The following is a 25,755-nucleotide window of genomic DNA, read 5'->3' as shown; positions in this document are numbered from 1 at the left end:
TTTTTTTTTTTTTTGTCTTGTCAAACAGGTTTTTCCGTCAATGCCTCGTCTGAGCGATTAAATATGGGTGAGATTGAGACTCTGGAGGACTTTTGAGACCTGCTGAAAAGCTCACTCCCCCTACTGACTCTTTCTGTTCACAACAGCTACGTTTTATCCCATCTCCCCCTTTTTTTTCTTTTTTTTTTTTTCTCCCCTCTCCGTATGTTTGTTTTTCCTGTTTTTTGGGGTTTTTTTTTTTCCCTTCTTGTCAGTTCACATCTGTTGATTCCAACCGTGAAGCTGAGGTGTTGGAGGCTATTGAGGATATGTCCAGCATCTTGCCCCAAATCTTAGCCTCCATCCACTTCAAGGAACAATCCAAAAAAAATATTAAGAGGGAAACCAGCCTCTGCAGAACCAGAGAGCAAAGGGAGTCCACACATTATTACAACTAAAGATCTGATTCTGTTTAATGCTCTCTTCAGAGACGATTCAGCTGCATAATTGACTCTTGACTCTTGAGGTTTAATAATAGAGCCAGTTATACAAAACAAACTATTTACCCCCTTGTAATATTTTATTTATTGAATGTTTAGATTTTCCTGCTGTCCTCCCGCCCTCCTTTTTTCCTTTTACTCAACTTCTCCTACTCCTCTTCACTGCACGGTGTTGGAGGAAGAAGCCGACGATGACAACGTAGGACCTAAGGACGTATAATCACCGCTGTCCTGTTTTAAGGACGTGTTTGAAAGTTCCAAGTAGTTATCCATTTCTTGTAAAATATTAGGCTGTTTAAAGAATAACTTTCAATTCTGCATCTGTATTATAATATATGGAAACAAAGAACCAATGGAGTCATACTTTTTTATTGCAGTATGGAAGAAAATAAAATAAATGGCAGTCTCTGTGTGGGCTGTTCTACATCACATTGTCTCTATATGGACACCTTTTGTCTCTCTCTCTCTCTCTGTCTTTTTTAATTTTAAACAAAATCACAATCGGAAGTACTTTTGTGCTGGAAATATGACGCATTCTCAGGTTTCCGTTCCACTGTGTGAAACATGGAGCTCTTTACGTTTTGAGTTTGGTTGGCTTGTCGTTTCCTGCTGCCTGGTTTGCTGATTCACTGGCTGGGTAATTTCTGTAATTGTGAGCACATGAGGAGTAGAACTGGCACTCTTTCTTGTTTTTAAGCTCCACTAACCAGTGCATGCTATTGTCTGAGATGAAACAAAAATATATTTGGCAAAGCAAAATGAGCAACCTAGCTGCTGAACTTTAAGTTAATTTTAGGGTATTGTATATCTTCAGAAAGTGGGCAGGTGGTGCAGCAAGTAATCATTTTCAACCCTTATTTCCTCTCTGATGGGGAGCTAAAAAATGAGCTTTTAATAGCTTTTAGGTTATTTTTCAGATCCACTTTAAATGCTGATGCCTTCTGGTGCACCATTTAAGGTGGAATGGGAATGTTATCTTGTCTTTCCTTTTTTTTTGCTAAATGTTTTACTAAACATTTAAAAGCATAATTAAAAGCATAATAAAACACATTTATCACACTGTAATTAATCTATGTAATGAGTTTCACATCTAACTCAATGAGTTAAATGTGAAACTATTAAGCATCTGTACAGACACTGGCAAAATGTAATACATCATTAATCAGCCTCAGGACTGGGTCAAAAATCCTGCTCATGGTGCTCGTTATTCCTTTGCCCAGTTGGTAGGGTGGTGTTTATCAGTGGCTGCAGCATTTTAGAGAGTCAGTAAAAAGGTTGAGATCATTAATTAGATCTTGTGAGTCACTTTCTCACTGATTAATATGAGATTTATTTGATCTGATTGACCTGAGTGAAGACTGTTGAGAGTGGACCTGAACTGGGTGGGCTGTAAGCATAGGTGTTGACAATGTCCACACTGTCCACAGACCGGACCCCTCCCTTCCCCACCCCTCTCTCTCCCTACCTCTCTACCTCTTCTACATTCAGCTCCTTGGTCTGGTAGAAGTGAGGAGAAGCCTTCGGTCCAGCCTAGACAACATGGCCTTTAGCAACAGCTCCAGCTCACAGTCCAGATTTCTCCTCCTAGCTGCCCTCGCCTTCTGCGTGGCTTTGGTACGGACAGGTAAGAACAGCCTCATTCCAGATTCTTCTGTTTGTACCTGAGGTTTGTACAATAATGTCTTGAAATGTATTGTTGTATTAATTCAGGTCAGCTTGGTCTTGAAATAATATTATATAATTAAATGTGCTTAAATCTTTCTTAATAGATGGGTTTAACTTGTTAAAACAACCTTAATGTTACTTTGTTACTTTGAGCGATGCAGTAGAAGAGCTACTTTCCCCCAATCAAGAACAATGTGTGTATCGGAAACCTTTACTTCACAATTTAGAGACTATTTAGAAATTATCAGCACTTACAAAAATGATTCTACACAAAACCAAAAATGTGCCGTCTATAAATTCACTCAATCAACCAAAGGACCAAATTTGAGAATGTAAGACCCATCTGCATGTGCAATCTGTTACCTGAAATTCACAAAACATAAAATAAAGCTTTTACATTTTTGTGATATTAGTAAATCAAATAACTATGCTTATACTTGTAAATATAGCAAAATCTTAATTTTAGTCTTGATATGGACAGGATTTGCTGACACTGCATCATCTTTCACGTTGCACCAAAGATGCACCAAAATACACATTTAAATCTGAAACAGAACAAAATTAAACCTTTGGTTTAACATGAACTTTTTAATTAGGTTTAATTAACTGTTCACGATTGCAAAATTTACAAATCTACAATTTGAACAGTGAACTTTAAAACAATCTGCAGACCAATAAAAGACTATATGACTTGAATGTCATTTTTCTAAATAACCTATTAATTGTTTCACTTATTTGGTTTTATTTTAAATAATTTTGATTGCCGAATATATATAATATATATATATATATTTACCATTTTCAATCAAAGACATAGTCCAACAAATTGGCTCAATCCCTATCTGTCAAACTGCGTAATTAGTTTACCTTTATTCATTTGTACTGCTTTTAGTTTTATCAATTGCTAAATAATGCACTTTGTATTAGTTTTGTATGTACTATAAAAAAGGCTGATTTTATTTTAAGCTGTTAAATATAAGCCTTTTCTATTTAATTTCCATTATATAAGCACAACCACAGAAGCTCATCTGATTTATTTATTTATTTTTTTATTTTATTTTTTTTACTGCTATTTGCTATTGGCTTTTTGCATTTTCTCAAAAACGTATGCACTGCAAAAGCAAACACTGCAATTAAACATTAACAAACAATATCTTGTGCAGCTCTAGAATACGTGTTTAACTCCGTGTGGCTCGGCTTTGAGAGGCCTCTGTTTCTCAGCTGTATGAATGGCGCTTACTGAGGCTGAAAGTTTGCCTCTCTCCATAAAACGGCTCACTGATACTCTCCTTCATTAGGAGTTTGGGTAAACAGCTTGAGCAAACGTGAATTTCGCTCGCTACGTGTTCATTTTAGGCTCTCTGCTGCTGGTGTATAAGCCATTCACATGTTTTGGAGTACTAAAATAGGCCTTATTAATATGAGGAGGCCCACATGGGATGATGTATGATGAAGAAAAAGGAGGGAAAAGCACTGTCCTGTCATTGTCAGGAGTACCTGAAACTAAAACCAAATGATACTTTTGTTTTGGAGCATCTTAAATCTACACTGGATGCATTTATCATTAGTTATATAACTCAAATAGAACTTTACCCACATCAAAAGGACAATCCAAACCCACACAACCCCTTTATTAAAACTGTCTGTAGGACGTAACTGTGACAGAGTATTTGTTCCACAGAATTCAGCGTCACATTCAGTGACTCACTAGTTTTTCTCACACCAGAGTGCTGAGTCTGTGGATACGGGCCTGAAACACACAAAGAATGTTTGTGAGACGCTCCGGAAAAGCAGCCCATCATCCGCCTGATTCGCCAAGACAAGGTTACGCAGGTTAAGCACACAAGCAGACAGCAGGACATGAGTTTTAAGCTGTGGAAAATTCCCAAAGACCGTACAGACTGGACCTGAAATATAGTTTTTAAGATATTCCTAGTTTTTTTTTTTTTTTTTTTACCAAATATTTATGCTATATTCTGATTGCACACTACACACTAACATTTATGAAATATATTGTACTTAAAATCTTAAGTATTTTAATAGTACAGTTTGCAAAGGTATCAAAAGTATTTTCATTCATTACTCAAGTAGAAGTATAGATCCTAGGGTTTAAAATACTTCTGTAGAAGTTGAAGTATTAACTCAAGTTTTTTTTACTCCAGTAGTAAAGTACTGATTTCAAAACTACTTAAAGTATAAAAGTAAAAGTAAGGTAAGGAGAAAAAAAACAGCCTATAGTGCACTACCCCCTCCCCCCACATATTGTAAAAGCCATAATGACTATAATGTTCTATGAAATCTATTGATAAATTAGGAATGCACTAGGCTCCCTCTTTCAGCTGCATATATGCCCATTAAAACAAATGTATTTTAGTAGAATGTAAATATATTAAAATTAAAGCTTAGTTGGACGTTTGTCTCTGCACGGATCATCTTTATACTAGGCTACACACGTCTGCTATGTTCTTGCTCGATTGTTTTTAAAATGTAAGGAGTAGAAAGTTTAGTTAATTGATTAAAAATGTAAGGAGTAGAAGTTAGAAGTAAACAATAATTACTCCAGTAAGATATAGACAACCAGCATTTCTACTTATGTAAGGTTATGAGATATTTGTACTTCCTTATTTGACACAGGTTTGGCAGGTTAGTACACAAATATTAAAATACTAAATAGTTTTGTACTAGAATGTAGTGAGAAACAGTTGCAATGCCAACATAGTGTTCATCACTGCAAGTCGTCCTGCCGTCATTGCTGCAGAACTTGAATCATTGTACGAAATTTCATCCAATATTGTTTGTGATTAGCTCCTCCCGTATTTTGTGGAATAGTCATGTCTATTGTAATCACACTTCACAGCTGACCAGTTCTAATTAAGTACTGTGGATATTTGAGTGATAGCAAATATGCTCCATCAATCAATAATCTAACATCATGATTTTAATAATGCACTCAGTTTAGATTCATCTAAAATATATCAGGCATATGAAGTCTAACATCTAACAATATATATGTAAGTGAAAATGAGGATTTTTTTTTGTATAATGTCTGATTTTATTTGCTATACTGTGCATGCGCACAATGCGGTGGTAATGATATACCGATATATTGAGCAGCCCTACTTCACTTTAGGTAAATCTTTAGCATATTTTTGACACATGGACAGTGTTCTTGATCTGTACCAAAGTTTACATCACAGAGTATTTTGGCTTTATTTCACTAGAACAGAAGGAAATTAAACACCAGAGTCGTCCATTGTTTTCTACAGTCATTCATTTAAACTTTTAAACCCGATTCAAACAATATCTTGGTCATGGTATTGTTTGCTTTTGGAGTGACTTTAAACAAAAGTACCATATATTTTTGACACAGAAGCTTGAAGTTCATTCACGTAATATGCAAAAAGATTCCAGGGAACTGACTGATTACATCTTTGGTTAAAACACTCAATCCCTGTTTTACATTTACAGCCATGAATTCTCCTACAAACCTCAGAACGCTCTATAAGCCAAACATAGCAGAGGTTTTACAGGCCAAACACTTCACTATTCCTGTTCTTGGCCAGTTTGTGAACAGAACTTTTCTTCCTCTTCATATATACTGCATAAAAGACTGAAATAGCTGTTAGTTGCCTGGTGTTTTTAAAGTACCAGCTCTCTCTTACTTGCCTGGCTGTGGGGTGATGTGAGGACACGGGCACATCCAACACCCTGCCATGGATGTGATAGAGGAATTAAAGTTCACACTTATCTGTTGTCTTTTCCCGTCTGAAAGACAAAAGATGAAAAATGGATCTTTAATTGAGACACATACCACACGTTCTTGTACCTGTCTACTATACCAGTGCCATTTGTACAGTTTTATTAACCAAAATAATAAAAAAAAAGTATGATTTTTTTAAACTTCAAAACAACATCTTTACAGAAAGCTAAAAAAAGTAACTTTAAATAAAAATCAATGTAAAGTATTTTTGACTTTCAATTGGTCTATTCATCATACAATTGTGATAGAATGAAAAAAAAAACAACTGCCAGATTTAAAGATTTAAAAAAAAAAAAACAAGCGAAAATAAGTATAGGATTTTTTGCAAGCCATTAATTATATTTTGTTTACAATGTACTACTTCTGACATATTAATATAATATAAATTAAAAATGTTTAGCTGCCCTAATTCTAAAATATACTACAGTTAACTGTAACAAAATCAACAGATGGGTATTATGATGCTATGATACTATAATTGAAATATTTAACAGATAACATGCTTGCCAGAAAATGATTTCAGATTAATAAAATCAAATTAAAAAATAGAAAAAAAAATAGATGTAAATAATAGGGATGTGCCGCATATTTGGCAACCTAAATCAATCATCTGAAAATAACAAAAAAGCACTTTGGATGTTTGGCCAAAAACGTTGAAAGACAGAATATTTTATGCTGAACAATGACAATTATGTAACTCATTTTGTTTATGCTTTGTGGGTTGGTCCATTTTCCTTTTGTAAAAAGCTTTTTTTAAAGGCAGTTAATGTATGCAATAGTAAAAAAAGTCAATAAAATGAATACAATTGTCCAGGGGGTATTTCTAATTTCTGCCTATTGATTCGGAATATGCTTCAGACCCATGATGGATAATTTATTGCTTAAACTAGATACAAAATATAAATATGTATAATATTTGGGGTAATTTCTATACTCCTATTTTGAGTTAACTAGCATATGTGCTAGCATATAGCACATTGTGCTTTTGAACACAGGCCAGCGCTTGGCCTCTCTCTCTCTCTCTCTCTCTCTCTCTCTCTCTCTCTCTCTCTCTCTCTCTCGCTCTCTCTCTCTCTCTCTGTGTATGGAAGATTAAAAGTTTCAGGAGTCTGTCTGCTTTTCCATAACAGGACTGTGGGTCAGTGTGTCCACTGCGCTGACCGTGTTGGAGCCGCTGCTCTCCGCCCTCTCTCTCTGTGTAAAAGCGCTCTTTGTGGCCTGAACTGAAGGGCTCTTTGACAGAGCGCTGGTGACCACAGAGAAAATACTGAGTGCTGTGCATGCGCAGTGCCTCTGGCTCAGCCTCTCGCCTCAGGGTCGTTTATTTCTGAGACGGCGGGAAGAGTTTTACAGAGAACATGTCGGTCTCTGCCTGTAAATAAAACAAGATAAAAAATGTACAATGTCCAGCGTTCTGCCTGTGTTTACCAGTTCATCCCTGACCACAGAGTCTGAACTGTGTTACATTTGAGGTAGCATTAGGTTAGCAAGTGTTGGCTAACATTGTGAAGCTTTTAGCTAGCTAGCTAATGAATTTGTATAAAAATTGTTTGAGGCCACAGTTATTCTCAGTGTCCAAATCACATACTATACCGTAAAACTATTATGTATAGACTATATATTAATTTTTACAGTGTGAGTTCAAAAGGTTAGTATACTAAAGTACTAACCCATGTTTTTTGTTTCAACAGAATGATAGGAAGCATAGCTGGTCATTATCAGAATGCTTTTTGTCCCTCAAAACCTCTTTTTACTGTTTATTATATTTTATATTTTTATAACTATAAACTACGGACAACATTTCTCCCAAATTCCAAATAAAAATATTGTCATTTAGAGCATTTATTTACAGAAAATGAGAAATAGCATATTATAAATAGCATAATAGTACATATTCATAAAGTTTTAAGAGTTCAGAAATCAATATGTGGTGGAATAACCCTGGTTTTTATTCACATATCCCTGTTTTTTTCATGCATCTTGGCATGCTCTTCTTCACCAGTCTTACACACTGCTTTTGGATATCTTTTTGCCACTCCTGGTACAAAAATTCAAGCAGTTCAGCTTGATTTGATGGCTTGTGATCATCCATCTTTCTTTTAATTATATTCCAGAGGTTTTCAATTAGGTAAAATCAAAGAAACTCATCATTTTTAGGTGGTCTCTTATTTTTTGAGAGCTGTATGTATTATATGAGAGTTAGATTACTTAGTATCTAATATTTGTTTTTAAGCTCTTTAACAACTGTATATTTCGGAGGATCATGAGACATTCTGAGGAATGTTACAGGATCAGGCAAATTACCTTTGAACATTTAGTGTGAGACGTCTTCACTGCTCCTGTACCCAACTTGTATGTTCATCCATGGGGCGTTAAAAAAAGACATTGCGATGCTTTTCCTCATAGACATCTTTTAATATGAGGTCAGTACTTCTCCCACAAAGTGTCCTTAAGGGCTGTCACAGAAAACAGGGTCAAGCTACCATGGCTTCCACATAGGTGTGAAAAGTCACGTTGCAGGTCCAGGCCACGACCTGTGGAATGCAAGTGAGAGGAGGGAAGGCGGGACGGAGACGGAGAGGACTGCAGGGCAGCACAGAATAACTAGTGGGAGCGTTAATCCTCTACAAAGACACCTATTCATTCCTTCAATCAGCCAGTCTGCCCGCCTCCCCTCGGCCCTGCATCATCAAAGTAGCGGCTGACTAACGTTTACCTCCACCTAGAAACTTCCGTCCCGTGTTTCAGAATGACCAGGCAAACAGGACATTACCGTAAACACATCTTCTTAGCCTGACCGTGGAAAAGGCGCTATAATATTGATTTTTCCGACCCTGGCTAGTTTAAATTCAGGCTGCTCAGCTTTAGGGCTGTTTGTTGGTGTTGTAGGCCTTACTAAACTGAGCTTGTGTAGCAATGCCCAGTATGTTTGTCTTACATAAGCCAGAAATCACTGAGGTACTGTGTGTGTTGAAGTGTTTATTTGCTTCCAAATGCTTTTGGGAGGACCATTTTCAGGAATTTTCATTTTGTTTGTGATATATACATAGAGTGGGATTTACACAGTAAATATTACTGTTGTCTAAATGTTAGAATTCCAAGTTTAAACTAAGAAATTTCAACTGGAATGAGCCAACAAATTAGATTTCATATTTGGGTAAGCCTCATCAACCCTGAGTTCAGGGTTTTTTTATGATATCTATTTGTTTGTGTGTCATTAAATTATCCAAAAACACAGGACCGTCCAATTTCTGTCTGTGGACATGTTTGCATGGTTTAATGTGTTAAATATATAGATAGATACGGTACAATTTAGCAACTGGTATCGCTAACAGTGCAAACCTAATACAAAGCAAACAGTGATAAATTGGGATGTAAACATTGGGACATATTTTGGTTGGATTTGCCAAAAATACTGATGAATAATTATCAATCCAGTAAACTATGAAGTCTGTAGTTACTGTTTCTAAAAATGTTTTGAAATAGTGTACAATTTATCTGAATGTTTAACTGGAACATAGTCAATACAAGAGAAAACTGAAGGCAGCAAACATATCAGTGACATGTTATCAAGAATTATATATGTATGCTTTTTGAATATAAAAATATGGGTGATTTGATAACCTGCTCACTTTAGTTAAGACAGCTGCATCTACATTTTAAAGGATTCTTTTTAATTAGACACCTTATTCACACAGTATATATGCAGTACACTTAAGATGCACCAAATATTTTGCAATTGAAAATATTCAGTTGGACATGGCAAAAAAGCAGCTATATAATTTATCCTGGACAATGATGTTTTCTTAAGAGCAATAAATAAATGTTGGCTGTTTAATTTATCCAAGGTGATAATTGAATGTATACATTGGTGGGAAAACTGGCAAAATGAATAAAGCCTTGAAACTGTGCTTAGTATTTTTATTTTTTTCAGTTTCAATTTTGGCCAAATATTTTCATTTTAATAATTTTATAACTGTCCAATTTTTCTGCTCCCACAGAAACCGTCGGCGAGGTTTCTCCCACGCTACACAGCGACAACCAGGACACACTCTCTGGAGCAGGAGCACCAAATGATATCACAACGAAAGACCCCTATCAGGATGTGACACAAAGCACCATCACTGAATATGAGGACAGCACAGACACAGCGATTGTAGATGAAGAAGGTACAGTTAGACTTCATGTGCAGGTTTTGAATCTGGGTATAATAACTGTATATTATCATACAGTGACAGTGACCAAAAGTCAGGAAATAGCCATATGTAAATTGGTCATGAAGTGTAAGCTCAGGGAAAGACATGGGAATACCCACACTTAGAGAAATAAGGAGGTGTTATTTTGTAAGTGAGGCTGAATACAGGCCAGTATGCTCATAGCAAAGCGGTTTGAATAATGGAGGAGTTTGAGGGAGATCTGATAGTGGGTTTCAGATGGATGGACTTTTTTTTTTTAATTATATTTCCACTCTATCACTTTTTGATTAAACTGCAAATAAAAGAGCAAATGTCAATATTTTCTGTATGCAAATGCTGAATGATTGATTGCGTTTCGTGTCCGACATCTATAGGTGTCCTGGGACCAGGTGCCATCACAGCCATAGTCATCGCAGTGTTCCTTGGCGCCTCTGTTCTCCTCGCCCTCATCGTCATCACACTCAGAAAATTCACCGCCTCCTAGACGTCTGGGACGACTTCCTGTTTTCCTCACTCTCCCAATCTCCCAGTCTTTTTGTCTTTTATGTTATGTCTTGTCCTGCTTTCCTTTCTGTTTTGTTTCTAGTATATTATAAAGCCATATTTTAAATCTGTCTCTTCTTATAAACATGTTGTGGGCCCTTAGCATCATTTCCCAAATATGCAAACATACTTTATGTAATAATTCTTTCTAAATTTCAGTATGAATTGTGTGGAACATACAAAATGAACCTCATGCATTAAGGGACAGTTTCCCATAAAGGGATTAAGCCTAGTCTATGACTACAAAGCTTTTTAAATGGATATTTTCCAACAATTTAGTCTAGGACTTCCTCTGTAATTAGTCAGTTCAGCTACTTCATAGTGCACCTCTTGCTGACAGAGGCATTCAGTTGTGCACACACAACTTAGCAGTATAATCCCCATTGAATGGGATGCACATGACCCTAAGGTCACCATGCTCACTAACTGACCACACTAATGCTCTCATGGCTGAATGTTGTCAAATTCTCACAGAAATGTCCCAAAATCTAGTGGAAATAAAACCCAAGAGTAGAGATTCTCTCTTACTGCATCAAAGCACACTTATATTAGTCCTAAGCAGTAAAACCCATATGCAGCCCATGTTTAACCCCTCCTTATCCTATCATTGACCCTATTGGGGCCCATCACAGTTACCCATTTGTGGGGCCATTGAGGACAAAACGTTCTGGTTCCCACTTGGAGTACCCAAACATGTTCCATAAAGGTGTGTTCTCTAAATGGCCTTGGATCTGATGTGGGTGGGGAACCCTGGTGCTAAATAGGTCATGAAACACTGTCAATGGCCCATGGCTGTATTTGGTGTGGGTGGGTTTATTCAGCTTGTGATTACATCATACAGCTTCTTGCTGTAATGAGAGGTGGGTCTAAAAGGTGTAATGCGTATGGTCATTCTTTCAGAGTGTACTTATAGTTTTTTATAGAGCATATTTAATTCTTACTTTCATTTTTACACCATACATCATGTTTTATTCTAAACATTTCTTTTTGTTTGTGTATGTTACCTGAATTCTTCTAGTTGTGACTTTTTCATATTACTACCTGTTCTGTACTATTTAGATTAATAGAAATATTGTAATTTTTCTCTTTTTTAAGCTGTATGTTATGTCTTTTCTCTTCGCAAATGTCATTGTAAAATAAGACTAGATCACGCTGAGCTGTGAAAGGTTTTAATTATTACATTTAAAGTTTAGTTCTGTTAAAGAGTTCCAGTGTCCGGGTGTGTAAATAGTGCTTTGAATCTTCTAAATCCAAATTTAACCTTGACGTAAAATCATGCAACACCTGACATCGGAGGATGAATTTTGAAAAATGATTTTCAAAATGTATTAATATTAATCTTTTTTTTTTGTTCTTTTTGCTATTTTTTGTGATTAGAGTTACATTAGGTTTAGTTAGAGTAATAGTAGTCTTGTTGATTATGTTACTGTAGATTGTTACTGTAATAAGATATAGAACTGTAGATTTGTGTATGTTTGTGTTTTAGGGTCAGTTTCCCAGACAGGATTTAAGTTAGTTGTAGACTATATATTCCTTTTAATATTTACTCGCCATTTAAAATGCTGTGTAGTCCAAGACTAAACTTACTTCCTTTTTGGGAAACTGCTCTTTAATATTTAAGAATCAAAAATCTAGAGACTTTATTCTGATTTGTTGTATGAACACACCATGTTTAATCTGGGTCTGTATTTTTTAGAAGTTGCCAAGATCTGCTTCAATTTAATTACAATAAATAAAAAACTCCTACTTCCACACTGACCGTCACCTTCTTTATCTTTGTATCAACAAAATAAGTTTTGATTTTCTTATACCTTTGAGTAGAGAAGTACACTGTCACTGTGTCTTAAAACAGCTCTAATATAAAATGTCAGCACAAAAAGTGTTTCTTGGCTTTGATGACAACTACATGAGGTAGAACCTAGAATGGTTCTTCATCTTTCGTTAAGGAATTCTAGAAGGTCTGAGAATGTGTTAACTGCTTTTCCCTCACTCTGATCTCCAACTCCTCCCTATTAAAACACTTAGGCTGGGTTTTTCTGTCAGGTGTTTGTGAAGGCCACAGTATAGAGCCCCTACGGCAGGGGTCGCAATTAAGTTTGCCCACAGGCCGAATATTTTCATGCCATTACGTGGCAGGCCACAAAAAAGAGTTCTGTTTCAGAAAATGAGGTGTAATGCAGAACAGTTGATCTCAAAGCAGGTAAACCCAAGAAGAAAGAAAAAAATAAATAAACAAACACAAAGCTCCTCACATGGGATCGAATCCGTGTCCTCAGGGTCGCGTCCAATACACTGTCCCTGCATGGCTAGTGAATTGGGACACAGCCAGAAAAAAACGCCCTTATAAGGAGATATAAGGGAGCCCAAGAACGGGCGAAAACTAAAGTCACACCAAGCGAGACAGAGAGATAGGGGAGGACATAAACAAAAGCTCACCAGAGAAGCGTTTTATTATTATTTTTTTTTTTCATTATAATTCTTTATAGTTCAAACAACCTCACAGGCCAGATGTTTCATGCTTGTGAGCCACATCTGGCCCGTGGGCCACCTATTGCCAACCCCAGCCCTACGGTGACATCTTATTAAAAAAAAAGGAAAAAAAAGAGTGGCCATAACTTATTAAAGGGAGAGAATTAAATAATTATGTATTGCCACAACTTTTTAAGGTGAGATAATTAAGTCATTGGCACACTTCCCACCCCTTAATAAGTCTGGGCCATGCATTTTTTTTTGTACATGGGCTCCGTACCACACACCTTTTTGTCTACTACCTAATTGCATAAATTTGTTTCTTCATTGTTTATAAGTCTTTAATATTAATCTGTAGTGTAGTAAATAATAAAAATTATGAGCAAATATTAATAAGAATATGTCCAAACTTTTGACTGGTACTGTGTTTTTATACCCATATCTACCATTAAATACCAGCTTAGACCTCTGAAACCAGACCAGCGTAGACTGGCCTTGAGTTGGAGTTTTCAGCAGGGCTTTTGTCGCCATCTGCCGGACAGAAATTAAAATGACATCTTTTTAAAAAACTATTACAAAGTGCCACGTGTCTTTACATTCACTGACAAAACACATATAAATATATACAATTAAATAAATATATATTACAACATAATAAGAATAAAAAACAGAAACAGTGAGTAACGAAATTTAAGGCTATTTTATAGGGTATACACGTAAATACTACCAAGCCCAGTACACAATATGTGCTGTAATAGTTTTTTATTTATTTTGAATCAATGTCGACTGAATTAATCCATTACCATGTAAATTAGCTCCACCACATAGTCAACTTTATAGGCCGTAGCTAAATGATCATCCGCACCGCTGGCTCGTTGGTCTAGGGGTATGATTCTCGCTTAGGGTGCGAGAGGTCCCGGGTTCAAATCCCGGACGAGCCCACCTTTTTTTTATCGTCTTTTAAGATTTATTTTATTGGTTAACGCTGCAGTAGCAGGTAGCAATGATAAATGTGTGTTTTTATCATGTTTGAAGAACTTTCTAAAGAAAAATTAATTTGAGAGAGAATAAATTAAAAGGGAAGTGTGAATGAAATGGCTCCCTATTTACTAGTAGGGCTCTATTGAGAAAGTCAGACGTTTTTTTTTTTACTGTCTGAGGGCACTTAAAACTCCCATAATGCATAATGATTTATAGTAAAAACATAGACATAATATGCATATACATATAAGATATCTAAATAAACATCGCTGTTTACAAAGCGAGCTAAATGTGTCCCAAAATGCATTGCGGGTCTCGCTACTAAGCAACAGCCGAAACGGAGCGGACAGCTAGCCATCAGGGTTGCCAGAGTTACAGTGGGATTCAGATAAAACCAATTCACTGGGTAAAGTGTGTTTCAAATCTGCCAAAATACTGAGAAAACCATCCAAAAAGCTGATGTTCATCATATCAACATGTTTACAGTGATTTTACATGATTTTAAATAAAATACCTTAAATATCACTAATTACAAAAAAACAATATTTAAATGAGTATTTCTGCATGTTTGTATGATGTGTTTTGTACATTGTATCACTGGACACACAAACCAAAAAAAGAAAATAAAGTACATAAAATAATCTTGCAAGCAATTAAATAAATAAATAAATATTCATATGTAATAACGAACATAAACACAGCTTTAAATTTCCATCAGCAGGAAAGCTCTGGCTCTGCATGGTTAGATATCTAAATACAACACTAATGAGTTCAATGCACCCCGTCAAATCACAGCGTTTCATCCAGACACAACTCTACATTTGGCTCGAAACCACCCAATCTGGCAACACTGCTAGCCGCTATTAATTTCTGGGTTTCTTCATGTAAGTTAGTTCAATAATGTGAGGATTATTTTTTAATCAGCGTAAATATACCAGGCCGAGAAACTACTTATAAATCATCTCAGAGCTTCACTAACTTTAATTCAGAACTCAGCTCGTGTGTTTATGAAGTTTTAAACACGGCTCAACCACTCACCTGTGTGTTTATGCGACCGGTGCTGGCGTATGATAATGATAAGGTAACTTTAGTGTCTGAATTCACTCCTGTTTTACCACTATTTAGCAGGGGCGTTGCCTGGGTAACTTGTGTAAAAATCCGGGGCTCAGAAACAGTCTCATCACAGTTTACATGATTAGCTCCGTTGTCTTTTTTTCGTAAAAAGCCCAAGTTATGAGTGAACACTGATTCTGGTGTTGATTATCTGGCAACCAATAAGCCACCCTGATAGAACCGTTAATATGGTCTGCTGTAACCTAACAAGGCAGTAATTCCACAAATGATTAATGATTTAAGAATGATTTTCTAAAACATTTTTTAAAAAGTTTGACCCCGACGTGATTTGAACACGCAACCTTCTGATCTGGAGTCAGACGCGCTACCGTTGCGCCACGAGGTCTTAAGCCCGGATGTGTTCACTCTGCCTTTAATCAGTCAATACAAACCCAGGCTAGCTAACGTTCAGCGACATAAATATAATTTTTATAGCCTCACTGAATAGTTATAACCTCAATAAATATCCTGCTGTAAACAGATTTAACATTATTAGAAATTATTAACATTTCTTATTTTCTAGGTTAACGAAGCTGATATGTTGTAATTCTTTAACTATGTTATTAAATCAATGTTAAGATTACTTTGTAACGGAAAATGCGCTAATAATAATATTAACAGTGTAAACAAATATTTACTTTTGTTCTACACATATATAAACACAATATAAAAATCTAGCTTTCGCCGCTTTACTTAAAGGTTCATAATCGCTTTAATAAGCTGTGCTTTCATGGCCGGTTAGCTCAGTTGGTTAGAGCGTGGTGCTAATAACGCCAAGGTCGCGGGTTCGATCCCCGTACGGGCCAACTTCCTTTTTCTTTGCAAAAGTTAAGATTTTGGTAAATTTTGGTAAAAGGTTTTGGTAAAACGTTTCCTTACCCTGCATTTTCACTGTCATGGAAAATACACTCATGTGGGGCCTTGTATGTTCATCCTAAAATGCCCGGTCCCAATTGGAACCTATTTAAAATTAACATGGGCTGTAAAAAAACAGGGTTGTACAAATTTCAGAACTGAATTGAGAACGACCCCTACCTTCCAATTCAACTCTTAAATTAGAGTTTGAATTGAGATTGCAAACAGAAAGCGGAATTGCAATTATAATTCTAAGAAATTCATAACACATATTTAAGGTGTATTTAACAATAAGCCTTTATATGGAGTCAAATTGGGGTCTTTAATGCTGATGAGGAAATAAAACGAAAGAAAAAATCCCCATTTGCAAAAAATAATCTGATATTGCAAACAAAAGAGAACATTTATAACATTTACAAAAAATTATAAATCTATAAAACAGATCAAGATCCAAGTCTTTAACATGTTGTCTAAATATATTAGGCTATTTGAGGAACTGATGACCATTAGATTCAAGAGTGTAACCCCCTAGAGAACTTTACAAATAATACAATCATTTTTTATTTACTTACTTTGAAATAAAGATATTGCTAATTATTTAACATTAAATGAAAGTATGCCTAATGTAATTCATTCACTTCCAATTAGTTTCAATTAAAATTCAATTCAACATACTGTAGGGTGGCTTTAATTCAAATACATTAATTGAATTGCACAACCCTGGTAACAACACCTATTTATGCTGTGTCTCTCCATACTTTGTAGAATGTTGTCAATTTAGCAAAGCGCCTTTCTCTATGTTGTGCTGAATTCTGACAGTGGAATAAATGTAACACATTACCTTCATATTCCTTTTATTTTTCTTAATTATAAATAATTCAGTAAATCTTGGTAGATACATAAATCACAGACATAATTTGTGGTGTCCGTACTGCTGCATAACATCATTGTGTGTAAAGGGGAGTCAGATTTCGGCAGAACACCAGTTCTTTTTCTTCTATTGTTTATCCTACCTTTACATCCTGTATTTGCGTCCTCAACTTTTGACATTGGTGTGACGCCATAAGATGGCCCAAACAATATAAAAATTCTGTAAAAAAAAAAAAAAAAAAAAAAAAGACGCATTGTGAAATGAAGGAGCCATTGGAACGGTCACAAACCTTTATTCTTAATGACATACAGTAATTTTCAAGGCCAAATTCCAAATAAATAAAAAGTAGGACACATCTGCTAGAACCTCACAAGGCAGTAATTCCACCAAGGAGATAAGACCCCAAGAATGATCAATACAAAAAAACAAAACAAAACAAAACAACAACCAAAAAAATGAGTAAATACATTTAAAAAGAGGTATGACTTGATTACAATAGAATGTAAGAGAATGGATTTTTTTTATCCCTGGAAAAAAAACAATACATATTTACAGTCTGTGTGATAAAAGGAGTGTACATCATGTCTTTTTCAGTTCTTTCGGATTGCTGTCACTGCAATAGAAACAGGCAGGCAGTGAAATTCATTTTAGTCCTCACGTTGCCGATATCCGGCTGGGCTTTTTCTGCAAAGCGTAAACACTCAGTATCCGTTCAGTTTTTACAATTTCCTTATGATCTGAAGTGCATTTTGCGCGCCGTCCTGTGCATTACCACAAGATAGCAGTTCATGCTAAAACACAGCTTCCTTCGGCCAAAAAAAAAAACATGGAGATTAAAAGCAAAATGTGTTGAGGATCTCACACAGGCTCTCATATAAAGACATCATACATAGGCTCTCCCAACACACCTCATCTATCACATTCATGGGTTCATACACACTATCGAGATGTACTGTAAGCATTTACCACTTCAATGGGGAAACCGTTTTTGGAGCACACTGGCTAGTGTTGGTTTCGAATAAAGCCCACAGTAAGTGTCACATATATGGCCACAATATTCCACTGATAATGCGCCAATACCGAGGGACATCTGTACTTTAAGAATGTTTATAAATTAGGCAATATTTAGTGGTTTAATGCTTGTATGCCAGTGTTTAATTCAGTGAGTTCGAGAGTTAAGAGCCAATTAGCAGACAATCAACAAAACTGCTATAATAATCCCTATTAACTATTTTAAGGACTTTGTGAGTTCCTGTTGCTGTGGAAATGGTTAAAACTGTTGCTACTTAATAATCGTATCATTGAGTAAATCACAGGTTAGCAGAAGTATTAGCTCTTTAAAATTAGCATTGGTCACAAATCGTGTAGTATGGGCCAGGCTCTAAAATGGAATGGCTGGAAGTGTTCGGGTCAGTCATTTTTAGCCCATTAGCTCATTGTAACAATGTCTTCTTGTGGATTCAGATCCAAATTGGTCTAGATTAACAGAGAGAAGAGTGAAAACCTAAAATTCATCATACTCATCACCTACAAAAAGGCAGTCAACTATTTCAAGACGCTCACTTGCTTTTGAGCCACTTTCAGACCATTTTGGTCCACGTGTTTGGACGCAATGTAAAAAAACAACAACAATAAAGGAACATCTGAAGGCAAGCTAATGCAAGTAGAATTCTTATCAGCTCAGCCGCACAAAGTGCAACTGGACTTCAACTAATATGCTTAAGAAATCAGGCTGGAAAATCTGCAAGAGTTAGAAGAACACAAACAAAGCTAAGAAAAAGTAAGTGCGCTGGGTAAAATAAAAAAAATGTTGGAAGTTTGAAATCAACGTCTCTTGGTTTAACACATGAGCATGACAGTGGAATTTTGTCAGTGTTAATCCTAAAATTAGAGTATGCTGAGTATGGCTGGGTAATATGACGACAAAAATTCAATCTATTGTGATTAATTGTATCATAATACACAATATACTTTTCTGAGTATATTGTGCATATGGTCAAATGTAGGCTGAATTTACATAAATAACAATTAATCTACAGCTACTGATGAATTTTGTCTGCACGTCAGAATATCACAATACACACTATGTATCGTGCAAATGTTTTTAACTTTAAATATATATATATTTTTTACCATATCACCCAGGGCTATTTAAGTAATTGTATCTAATTGATGTTTTGAAGTGCTACAAATTAACAATTACATAATTACATTATACAATGGCAGGTTTAATCTTATAATAAAATAATAATAACATAAAAAACAGTTTGGTAAAATTTTATATCAGTTATTGACTGAATATGTGGATAGCCCTACCATTACAGTACAGATATTTTGGTTGCAAAACTCTGAATTTTGGTTCCTGGCGTCCAAATATAATTTTGCAGCACAATTTGTAAGGGATGCACGATATTGGATTTGGATCAGATGTGGATAGTGAATCAGAACCATATCTTGATACTAACAGTATAAGGTGCTGTGCTTAACATTCTGAAATGTCTAGCGACCCCCTGCGAGTGTGATTTTTGTAAGAAAATAAATTAATGAACAAAAATCTGACATTTTTTTAGAGCATTTAGAAAATTATGTATGTCAACTTTAGTTAAAATTTGTTGCTTATACTACTCTCTACTCTAGAATATTATACCTGAACACACTTTACTTTACTATGTTGTTGTTGTTTAAACATGGTTTCTTTATTGTTCTGTACAGCTTAAATTATCATCATAATTTCCTTACATACATACATATATATTACATTTATTAAACTATTCTTCATTTCTATCTTACATACAATATGACCTGACAGATGGGGGGGATGTGTTTAGGGTCCCCATACACGCACACACATATACATTAAGAAAAGCCACTGTGGCTGATCATTATTGGCATCAGACAGATGTTCATATTGTATTGTATGGATGTTTGTGAGTATTTTACAGATACTATTTATAGAACTCTGGAAGAAACGTAAAGTTTGAGTGATGCTTTGATACTGCACTAAATTCTACGTTGTATCTACAGCTAAAATATCTCAATTTTTACATTTTACTGCATTTGTAAATCTACAACAAAAATTAAAGTTATATTTTTGCAGCTATCATTTTTTACATTTGATACTAAATTTATACATTTTATTGGCGACGGCGGATATATATACACACTCAACTCAAACATTATATTGATATCAGTATTGGCTCTGTAATTACCCATATCAGTGCACCCCCACAAGTTGCATCAAATCAGCCAATAGCATCACCAGTCAAATTATCACTCATCAGTTACCATGATTTGACCTACACAATGCCAGATAAAACAGAGCTGACAAATACATTTTGGTGCAGTAATCCTGTGAAATAAGCCAAAAAACTACTATGTATGTACCTCTCCAACTTAAAAACACCAAGAGAGGTCTAGACATTCCTGCTCTTGGGCGTAAAAATCTAAAAATGTGCGTTTCTAAGTACATAATGGAGTAACAGATACTTATTGCACATTCATTTTATACTTTTATCCTTGTTGGTGACTAACGACTAACTACTATGACAATATCAATATCAAGATGGACTCTAATACAATATCAAAAAGGAAAAAAAAAATAAGAATGCAATTTACAGTGGTCTCCAAAACATCTGGGAGCCCGACTACAACCTCAACCTTTGGAAAAAGGTCTCTACAAGGCATTTAACTACATTAACCTGACACGTTTTCGCTCCTTTGTAAACATCCATGCAATATACCGGTTGACGTCTTATGAAAAGTTCTGCTATTGTTAAGGGGATAAAGGCTTGACATTTGCACAGACTTAAAGCAATATACAGTATATATATTTATACATATATATTTTTTATCCTGTGTAGTATTGCATTATTGTTCTGGTGATGAAATAGTTACAGTTGGTTTTTAGTTACAGTCTGATACAGAGATACATAGGTAGCTAGGTGAGTTTAAGGAGAAGGCTAATTAATGGGGGTTGGTTGGAGGGAGCAGGGGGGTTATGTAACAACATACACACAATCTTTGTTTCAAGTTAGAATAGAATGAATACTTAGTTTAGAATATTAATAAGAGATACAAAAATGCACAATCATACTCTCAAACACACACACACACAAACACATGTATGTAGACACCTTCATGTTGTGAAGTGATTAATAAGCTTGCTGGTTTTAAAGTTATCAACACTCGCTGATAAGATTCTCTCCTCCAAAACCGACTACAACCTGGGCAATACATTGCTTTTATACAGGATCCCTGATTACCTTTCTTGGCTCCGCCCACAAATGTGTTCTGTTGTAGCTAAAGGGTTGGACAAACATTACAGAACTGAGGCAACTCGGACGTGAGTAAATGTTAGCTTATCTAAATTAAGGTGGTGCTAACATTAGGGGAAGAACTGTATTGCATTATGTCAGTTTTTATTAATTATTCAGCTCCACTGATTATATAAAGAGTACTCTGTAGTTCTATAATATGTGCTGGTATGGATGGATCAGACTCAGCAGTGCTGGAGTTTTTAAACCCCTCAGCATTCTGTGAGCACTGATGAAGAACTAGAGGATGACCAACGCAAACTGTGCAGCAACAGATTCAAAGCTTCTGTATCTGACTTTACATTTACAAGGTGGAGCAGCTATAGGTAGGAGTGTTAAACATAGAGGACAGTAAGTAAACACAGTGTTTAAAAACTCCAGCAGCACTGCTGTGTCATGTCAGTGTCACTGCAGTCCTGAGAAAGTTCCACCACCCAAGGAGTACCTGCTCTCTGGTTTTCTGTGGGATTCTAACGAAGGAGGATAAAGTATGCAGAGAAACAGATACAGATCTACAATCTGTAATTACAAAACTACAAGTGTTACAATTTATATGCTCAGTAAAGCTGATAAGATGGACAGTGAGAGTAATAGTAACAAGGAGATGGTCAGAATATTCTGATATGACTTAACAGTTCATTATATTTCAGTATACGAGTTGAAATAAAATAAGGTAAAATAAAATAAAATAAAATAAAAGGTAAAATAATTTATTTGACTATTAAACCAAATAAATGGATTAAATTGAAAAATGGATTTATTCTTTGCTTGTTTTTTTTTACGGCAATTGTGCTACAGTCTCTAACAGTGCAGCTCAAAGTAGGGAAATAGGAAACACAGCATTGATCCTCGATCTTCGTCAAATATAATGATATAAAAGCTAATTAATCTACATTTTAATAAATGGTGAGGACAATCACAATTCTAAGTCTCTCTCGAATGCTAAACATGAAATTATGAAATTTACAGCAGCAATGTGCTTAAATGTAAAGGTATTGCTTTATGACTTCCGTGGCACAGTGTTTACGAACCTCAATGTTTTTATTCACATGCTTTCCGTTTACATGTATTTGAGGTGAACAATACACAAGGCTTCAATGTATCGGTATCAATGGCTTTTGTGCCGTCTTCAACCATCCCAGTGGGAGCACTGCGTACAAAGTACAGCAGTTGTGCAGAATAGATTTTGTGCAAATGCTCTGTAAAGACTGTCCAACTTGGCTGCAACTGTTATAAAAGAGCACATTTGAGGGAGGAGCGTTCCCCAAAGCATAGACGTGGCAGCGTTTTATAACCAAATTCATTTAACAGTTTCTACCATCTTAAACAGACAGTTAGTTCAACCTGCACAGTACTGTGGCTAACATTGTGGCTAACAATGAATGGCAGCAACCAGACACAAACGGCAGCGTTTAGAATCACCAACAATGAATGGGAGCTAGCAAAACACGACTAAGCAGTGAGCCAATTAGCAGTTATCATAACTACTGAAACTAGCCATTAGCATAAGAGCTGGGCTTCAGTATGTGTTAGTTTTCTCTTACTATATGCCATGTTAGCACTGTTAGCACTGCTAAACTACGTCTTTAGATGATCTTTAATCTCTGACACTACAATGCTAGTAGGGAAAGTGGGTCCTGATCTAAGTTACTGATTTACTACTGAACATTAAAAATTCTCATCAAAGTGGCTCAAGAGCCAAGCACATAGCACACATTACTACAAATAGTATAATACAGTATATTATTATCATCCACATCACACTCATCATTATAATCCCCATCATCATCATGATTGGAGTCATCGATACCTTGTCCAAGAGCAAAGGTAAACAGCCATTCTTTGTAACAAACTTTGGGATCAAGGTAAAACAGGAGTCACAAAGGAAAACTTTGAGGAAAAAATACAAAAACATACTAACTACCAAGTAGTAATCTGGAAACAAAGAGTGTAATAGGCCTTCACATTCAAATCTCTCAAGGCTTGATTTCACAAGACACAAGATATTCATTGAACGGTGGAACAGTACAAACAAACAAGCATAGAAACTGAAAAAAAAAAACATAAAAAAACAAGCAAAAGCATAACCCAACTGTAAAAAAGGTTTCCCTGCATAAGACTCAAGCCGGTGAGCTCAGAGTCAACCCTACCGTTTTCCTGACAAATAATACAGCTGGTTCGTCCATGTAACATCCGTCGTTTTGAGATCCCAAGTGGAGAAAAGCATAGCGTGATCCCGATTCCTCAAGGACCGTCAGATAAGAGAAGGGTTTGGTGGCGGAAGTTTTTTTTTTTTTTTAGCATCTTTATAATATTCTTTCATACAAATCTCTGTGCTGTGAGTCTCCAAGAAGTTTCTCCTCAATGGTCATCTCATCCTGCTTACCGAGGGAGGTGAGCTGCTATAATTATGCATTAGCAGCTAACAATTCATTAGCAGTTGATCAGCTGACCTTTTCTTGGTGTTGGCTTTGTTGTTGTTGTTTTATTTCTTTATATATTTTTGGTCAGGCAAGAACAGATACCTCAATGTAGCAAAGATTCAAGTGTTGATAATTTGATCGTAGCAGGAGAAGGATGTGTGCAAGTGGGCTTTAGATCCTGAATTCTCCCCCTCTGCCACGTTCACCCTTTCTTTCTCTCATTTGCCCCCGTACATTCTCTCGATGTCCTCCTGGTAATGGGTTTTCAGCTCTTTGCGTTTGAGCTTGAAGGCGTCCGTCACTAGGCCCGTCTCTGGAGTCCATGCCTCTGCACTGAGGCGGATCTTTTTGGGGATCTCAAAACGCTCCAGTTTAGCTAGAGACAGAGAGAACATCACTAAAGAGCTTGTATTTGATTTAGAACTGTAGTTTCTTCATCTCTTGCCAGGAACTTGCCCAATAAAGCTTAATCTGGCTTCATTTACTAAATGTCAGACACTACCACTACCATACTTATAGAAAATCAATTAGCTAGCATCATTAGAGCACTGTGTAGATCCTGCAAGGCCCAAAAAATGCACTGAATGTTCTTACCAGTAACGGCAGCTTCTGTGATTATGTGCAGCACCTCCTTCTCCATGTCAGGGCGGTTACAGATCTCCTCCCAGGATCCTTTCACCCCCTTCTGCTCAGCCAGTGCTTGCAGCTGCTTTTGATTGGGCACCACAAAGCTGATCACGTATGATTCATCACTAAAAGAGGAGAAAGTGGTTCAAAAAAAGAGAGAAAAGGGAGAAAAAGATTGCTGCAAGGATTAGATTGTACTTTCATACAGATACATACAGTTGGATTATATTTCACTTTGCCACAATGTGTGATTATCGTCTATACCAGTATACTGTGCTTTTAACAAGTGTGTGTGGTTACCTGTTGGCATATGCACATATGTTGTCGATGAGAGGGCAGTTTTTCAGTGCAGCCTCCACTTTCCCCAGGGACACATACTCCCCAGCCTGAAGCTTCACTAGGTCCTTCTTACGATCTACACACACACACATAAACATTGTACATTGATTTTTGTTACATTTCTTTAAAATTAGATTTTTTTTTACTGCGTTTATTGCTTAGAGACATTTAAAATAATTTAATTAAGTGCCTAAAACTACTGTACAGGATATGAATACTGATGAATATAATCCTACGTTCTAAATAAGTAGATAGCGTGTGTGTTTGTGTCTCCTTACCGATGATCTTGAGGCAGCCGTCAGGCCCAAACTCTCCGATGTCCCCTGTGCAGAACCAGCGCTGACCGTTTTTATCCACAAAGAAGTCCTCTTTGTTCTTCGCCTCATTTTTATAATAACCCATGGTAACGTTTGGCCCACCAATCAGAATCTCCCCTCGTGGATTGGGCTTGTCTGTGCTATAGTAACCGCCTTAAAATAGAAATCCAAAAAAAAAAAAAACAATCATCAATAAATATGAATAACAAAGTGAATCACAGTGTAATCTGTGTGTGATAAGTACTCACCTTCCTCCCAGTCCTTAAGCATGATCTCAGAGCAGACCAGAGGAGCTCCAACACGACCTGTACTGTAGTCGAACACTGAACACACAAAACACACATGCATTTTACAATGAAATAAGTTTTCAATTTGTTTCATATATAAAGTCTTTTAAACAATTTTAACAGACCTCAAGGTAAAGGGATCACTTTCTGCATAGAACATTTTAAGTCAATACAGTAATATCTATTACTTTGTCTGCTGTGTACAGTGTTTAATCTTACTGTCGCTGATTGTGCCAGCTCCGCAGGTTTCTGTAAGACCATAGCCCTGACCCACAGGGCAGCAGAAACAGATGTTCATGAAGCGCTGAGTAGCTGCAGACAGTGGAGCTCCTCCAGACAGCAGCACCCGCGTGTTCCCCCCCAGCAACGAGCGCACCTTTCTGAAAACCAAACTACACACAGAGACAAATATTGGCAACAGGGCTTTAAAATATAAATGTATTTTCATACATTTAATTCAAAATGTATAAGTATATCCTGCATGTCTCTTTTCAGGGCAAGGCTATTTTTTCTATAT

General features: G+C 36.2%; 3 protein-coding genes and 2 non-coding genes across 9 annotated transcripts in view; 3 read left to right on the top strand and 2 right to left on the bottom strand.

Annotated features, from left to right (window-relative positions):
* The window catches only part of gigyf2 (GRB10 interacting GYF protein 2), a 34,852-nt gene extending 33,944 nt beyond the window's left edge, over positions 1 to 908 (top strand). For all 5 annotated transcript variants that reach the window (XM_049478812.1, XM_049478811.1, XM_049478810.1 and 2 more), the window contains exon 29: positions 29 to 908. In XM_049478812.1, the coding sequence (XP_049334769.1) occupies positions 29 to 96 (68 nt within the window). In that variant the 3' untranslated portion in view covers positions 97 to 908. The remainder of the gene's footprint in view (positions 1 to 28) is intronic.
* A 1,049-nt stretch (positions 909 to 1,957) lies between these two features.
* Positions 1,958 to 12,397, top strand: snorc (secondary ossification center associated regulator of chondrocyte maturation). Its single transcript, XM_022678994.2, has 3 exons — positions 1,958 to 2,103; positions 9,906 to 10,073; positions 10,475 to 12,397. Exons 1-3 carry the CDS (start codon positions 2,019 to 2,021, stop codon positions 10,582 to 10,584), a joined length of 363 nt encoding a protein of 120 aa, XP_022534715.1. The 5' UTR covers positions 1,958 to 2,018; the 3' UTR covers positions 10,585 to 12,397.
* A 1,584-nt stretch (positions 12,398 to 13,981) lies between these two features.
* Positions 13,982 to 14,053, top strand: trnap-agg (transfer RNA proline (anticodon AGG)). Its single transcript has one exon. It is a non-coding gene; the product is annotated as a tRNA-Pro (tRNA).
* A 1,427-nt stretch (positions 14,054 to 15,480) lies between these two features.
* trnaw-cca (transfer RNA tryptophan (anticodon CCA)) lies at positions 15,481 to 15,552 on the bottom strand. Its single transcript has one exon. It is a non-coding gene; the product is annotated as a tRNA-Trp (tRNA).
* Positions 15,553 to 17,208: 1,656 nt separating this feature from the next.
* Positions 17,209 to 25,755, bottom strand: part of acsl3b (acyl-CoA synthetase long chain family member 3b) — a 30,362-nt gene continuing 21,815 nt past the window's right edge. Inside the window, exons 11-16 of the mRNA XM_022678995.2 lie at positions 25,458 to 25,630; positions 25,200 to 25,274; positions 24,913 to 25,104; positions 24,596 to 24,710; positions 24,263 to 24,420; positions 17,209 to 24,044 (exon numbers count right to left, since the gene is read on the bottom strand). Coding sequence (XP_022534716.2) covers positions 23,887 to 24,044; positions 24,263 to 24,420; positions 24,596 to 24,710; positions 24,913 to 25,104; positions 25,200 to 25,274; positions 25,458 to 25,630 — 871 coding nt within the window. The 3' untranslated portion in view covers positions 17,209 to 23,886. The remainder of the gene's footprint in view (positions 24,045 to 24,262; positions 24,421 to 24,595; positions 24,711 to 24,912; positions 25,105 to 25,199; positions 25,275 to 25,457; positions 25,631 to 25,755) is intronic.

Source organism: Astyanax mexicanus, chromosome 4 (genome assembly GCF_023375975.1).
Source record: "Astyanax mexicanus isolate ESR-SI-001 chromosome 4, AstMex3_surface, whole genome shotgun sequence".
Taxonomy (NCBI): Eukaryota; Metazoa; Chordata; class Actinopteri; order Characiformes; family Acestrorhamphidae; genus Astyanax; species Astyanax mexicanus.
This window is presented reverse-complemented; position numbering and strand designations above follow the sequence as displayed.

Bases quoted from the DNA above. Each gene is read 5' to 3' on its own strand.
- snorc (XM_022678994.2), top strand. From the start codon at position 2,019: ATGGCCTTTAGCAACAGCTCCAGCTCACAGTCCAGATTTCTCCTCCTA. The intron at 2,104-9,905 runs GTAAGAACAGCC...CTGCTCCCACAG, and splicing joins CGTGGCTTTGGTACGGACAG to AAACCGTCGGCGAGGTTTCT. The intron at 10,074-10,474 runs GTACAGTTAGAC...CGACATCTATAG, and splicing joins AGCGATTGTAGATGAAGAAG to GTGTCCTGGGACCAGGTGCC.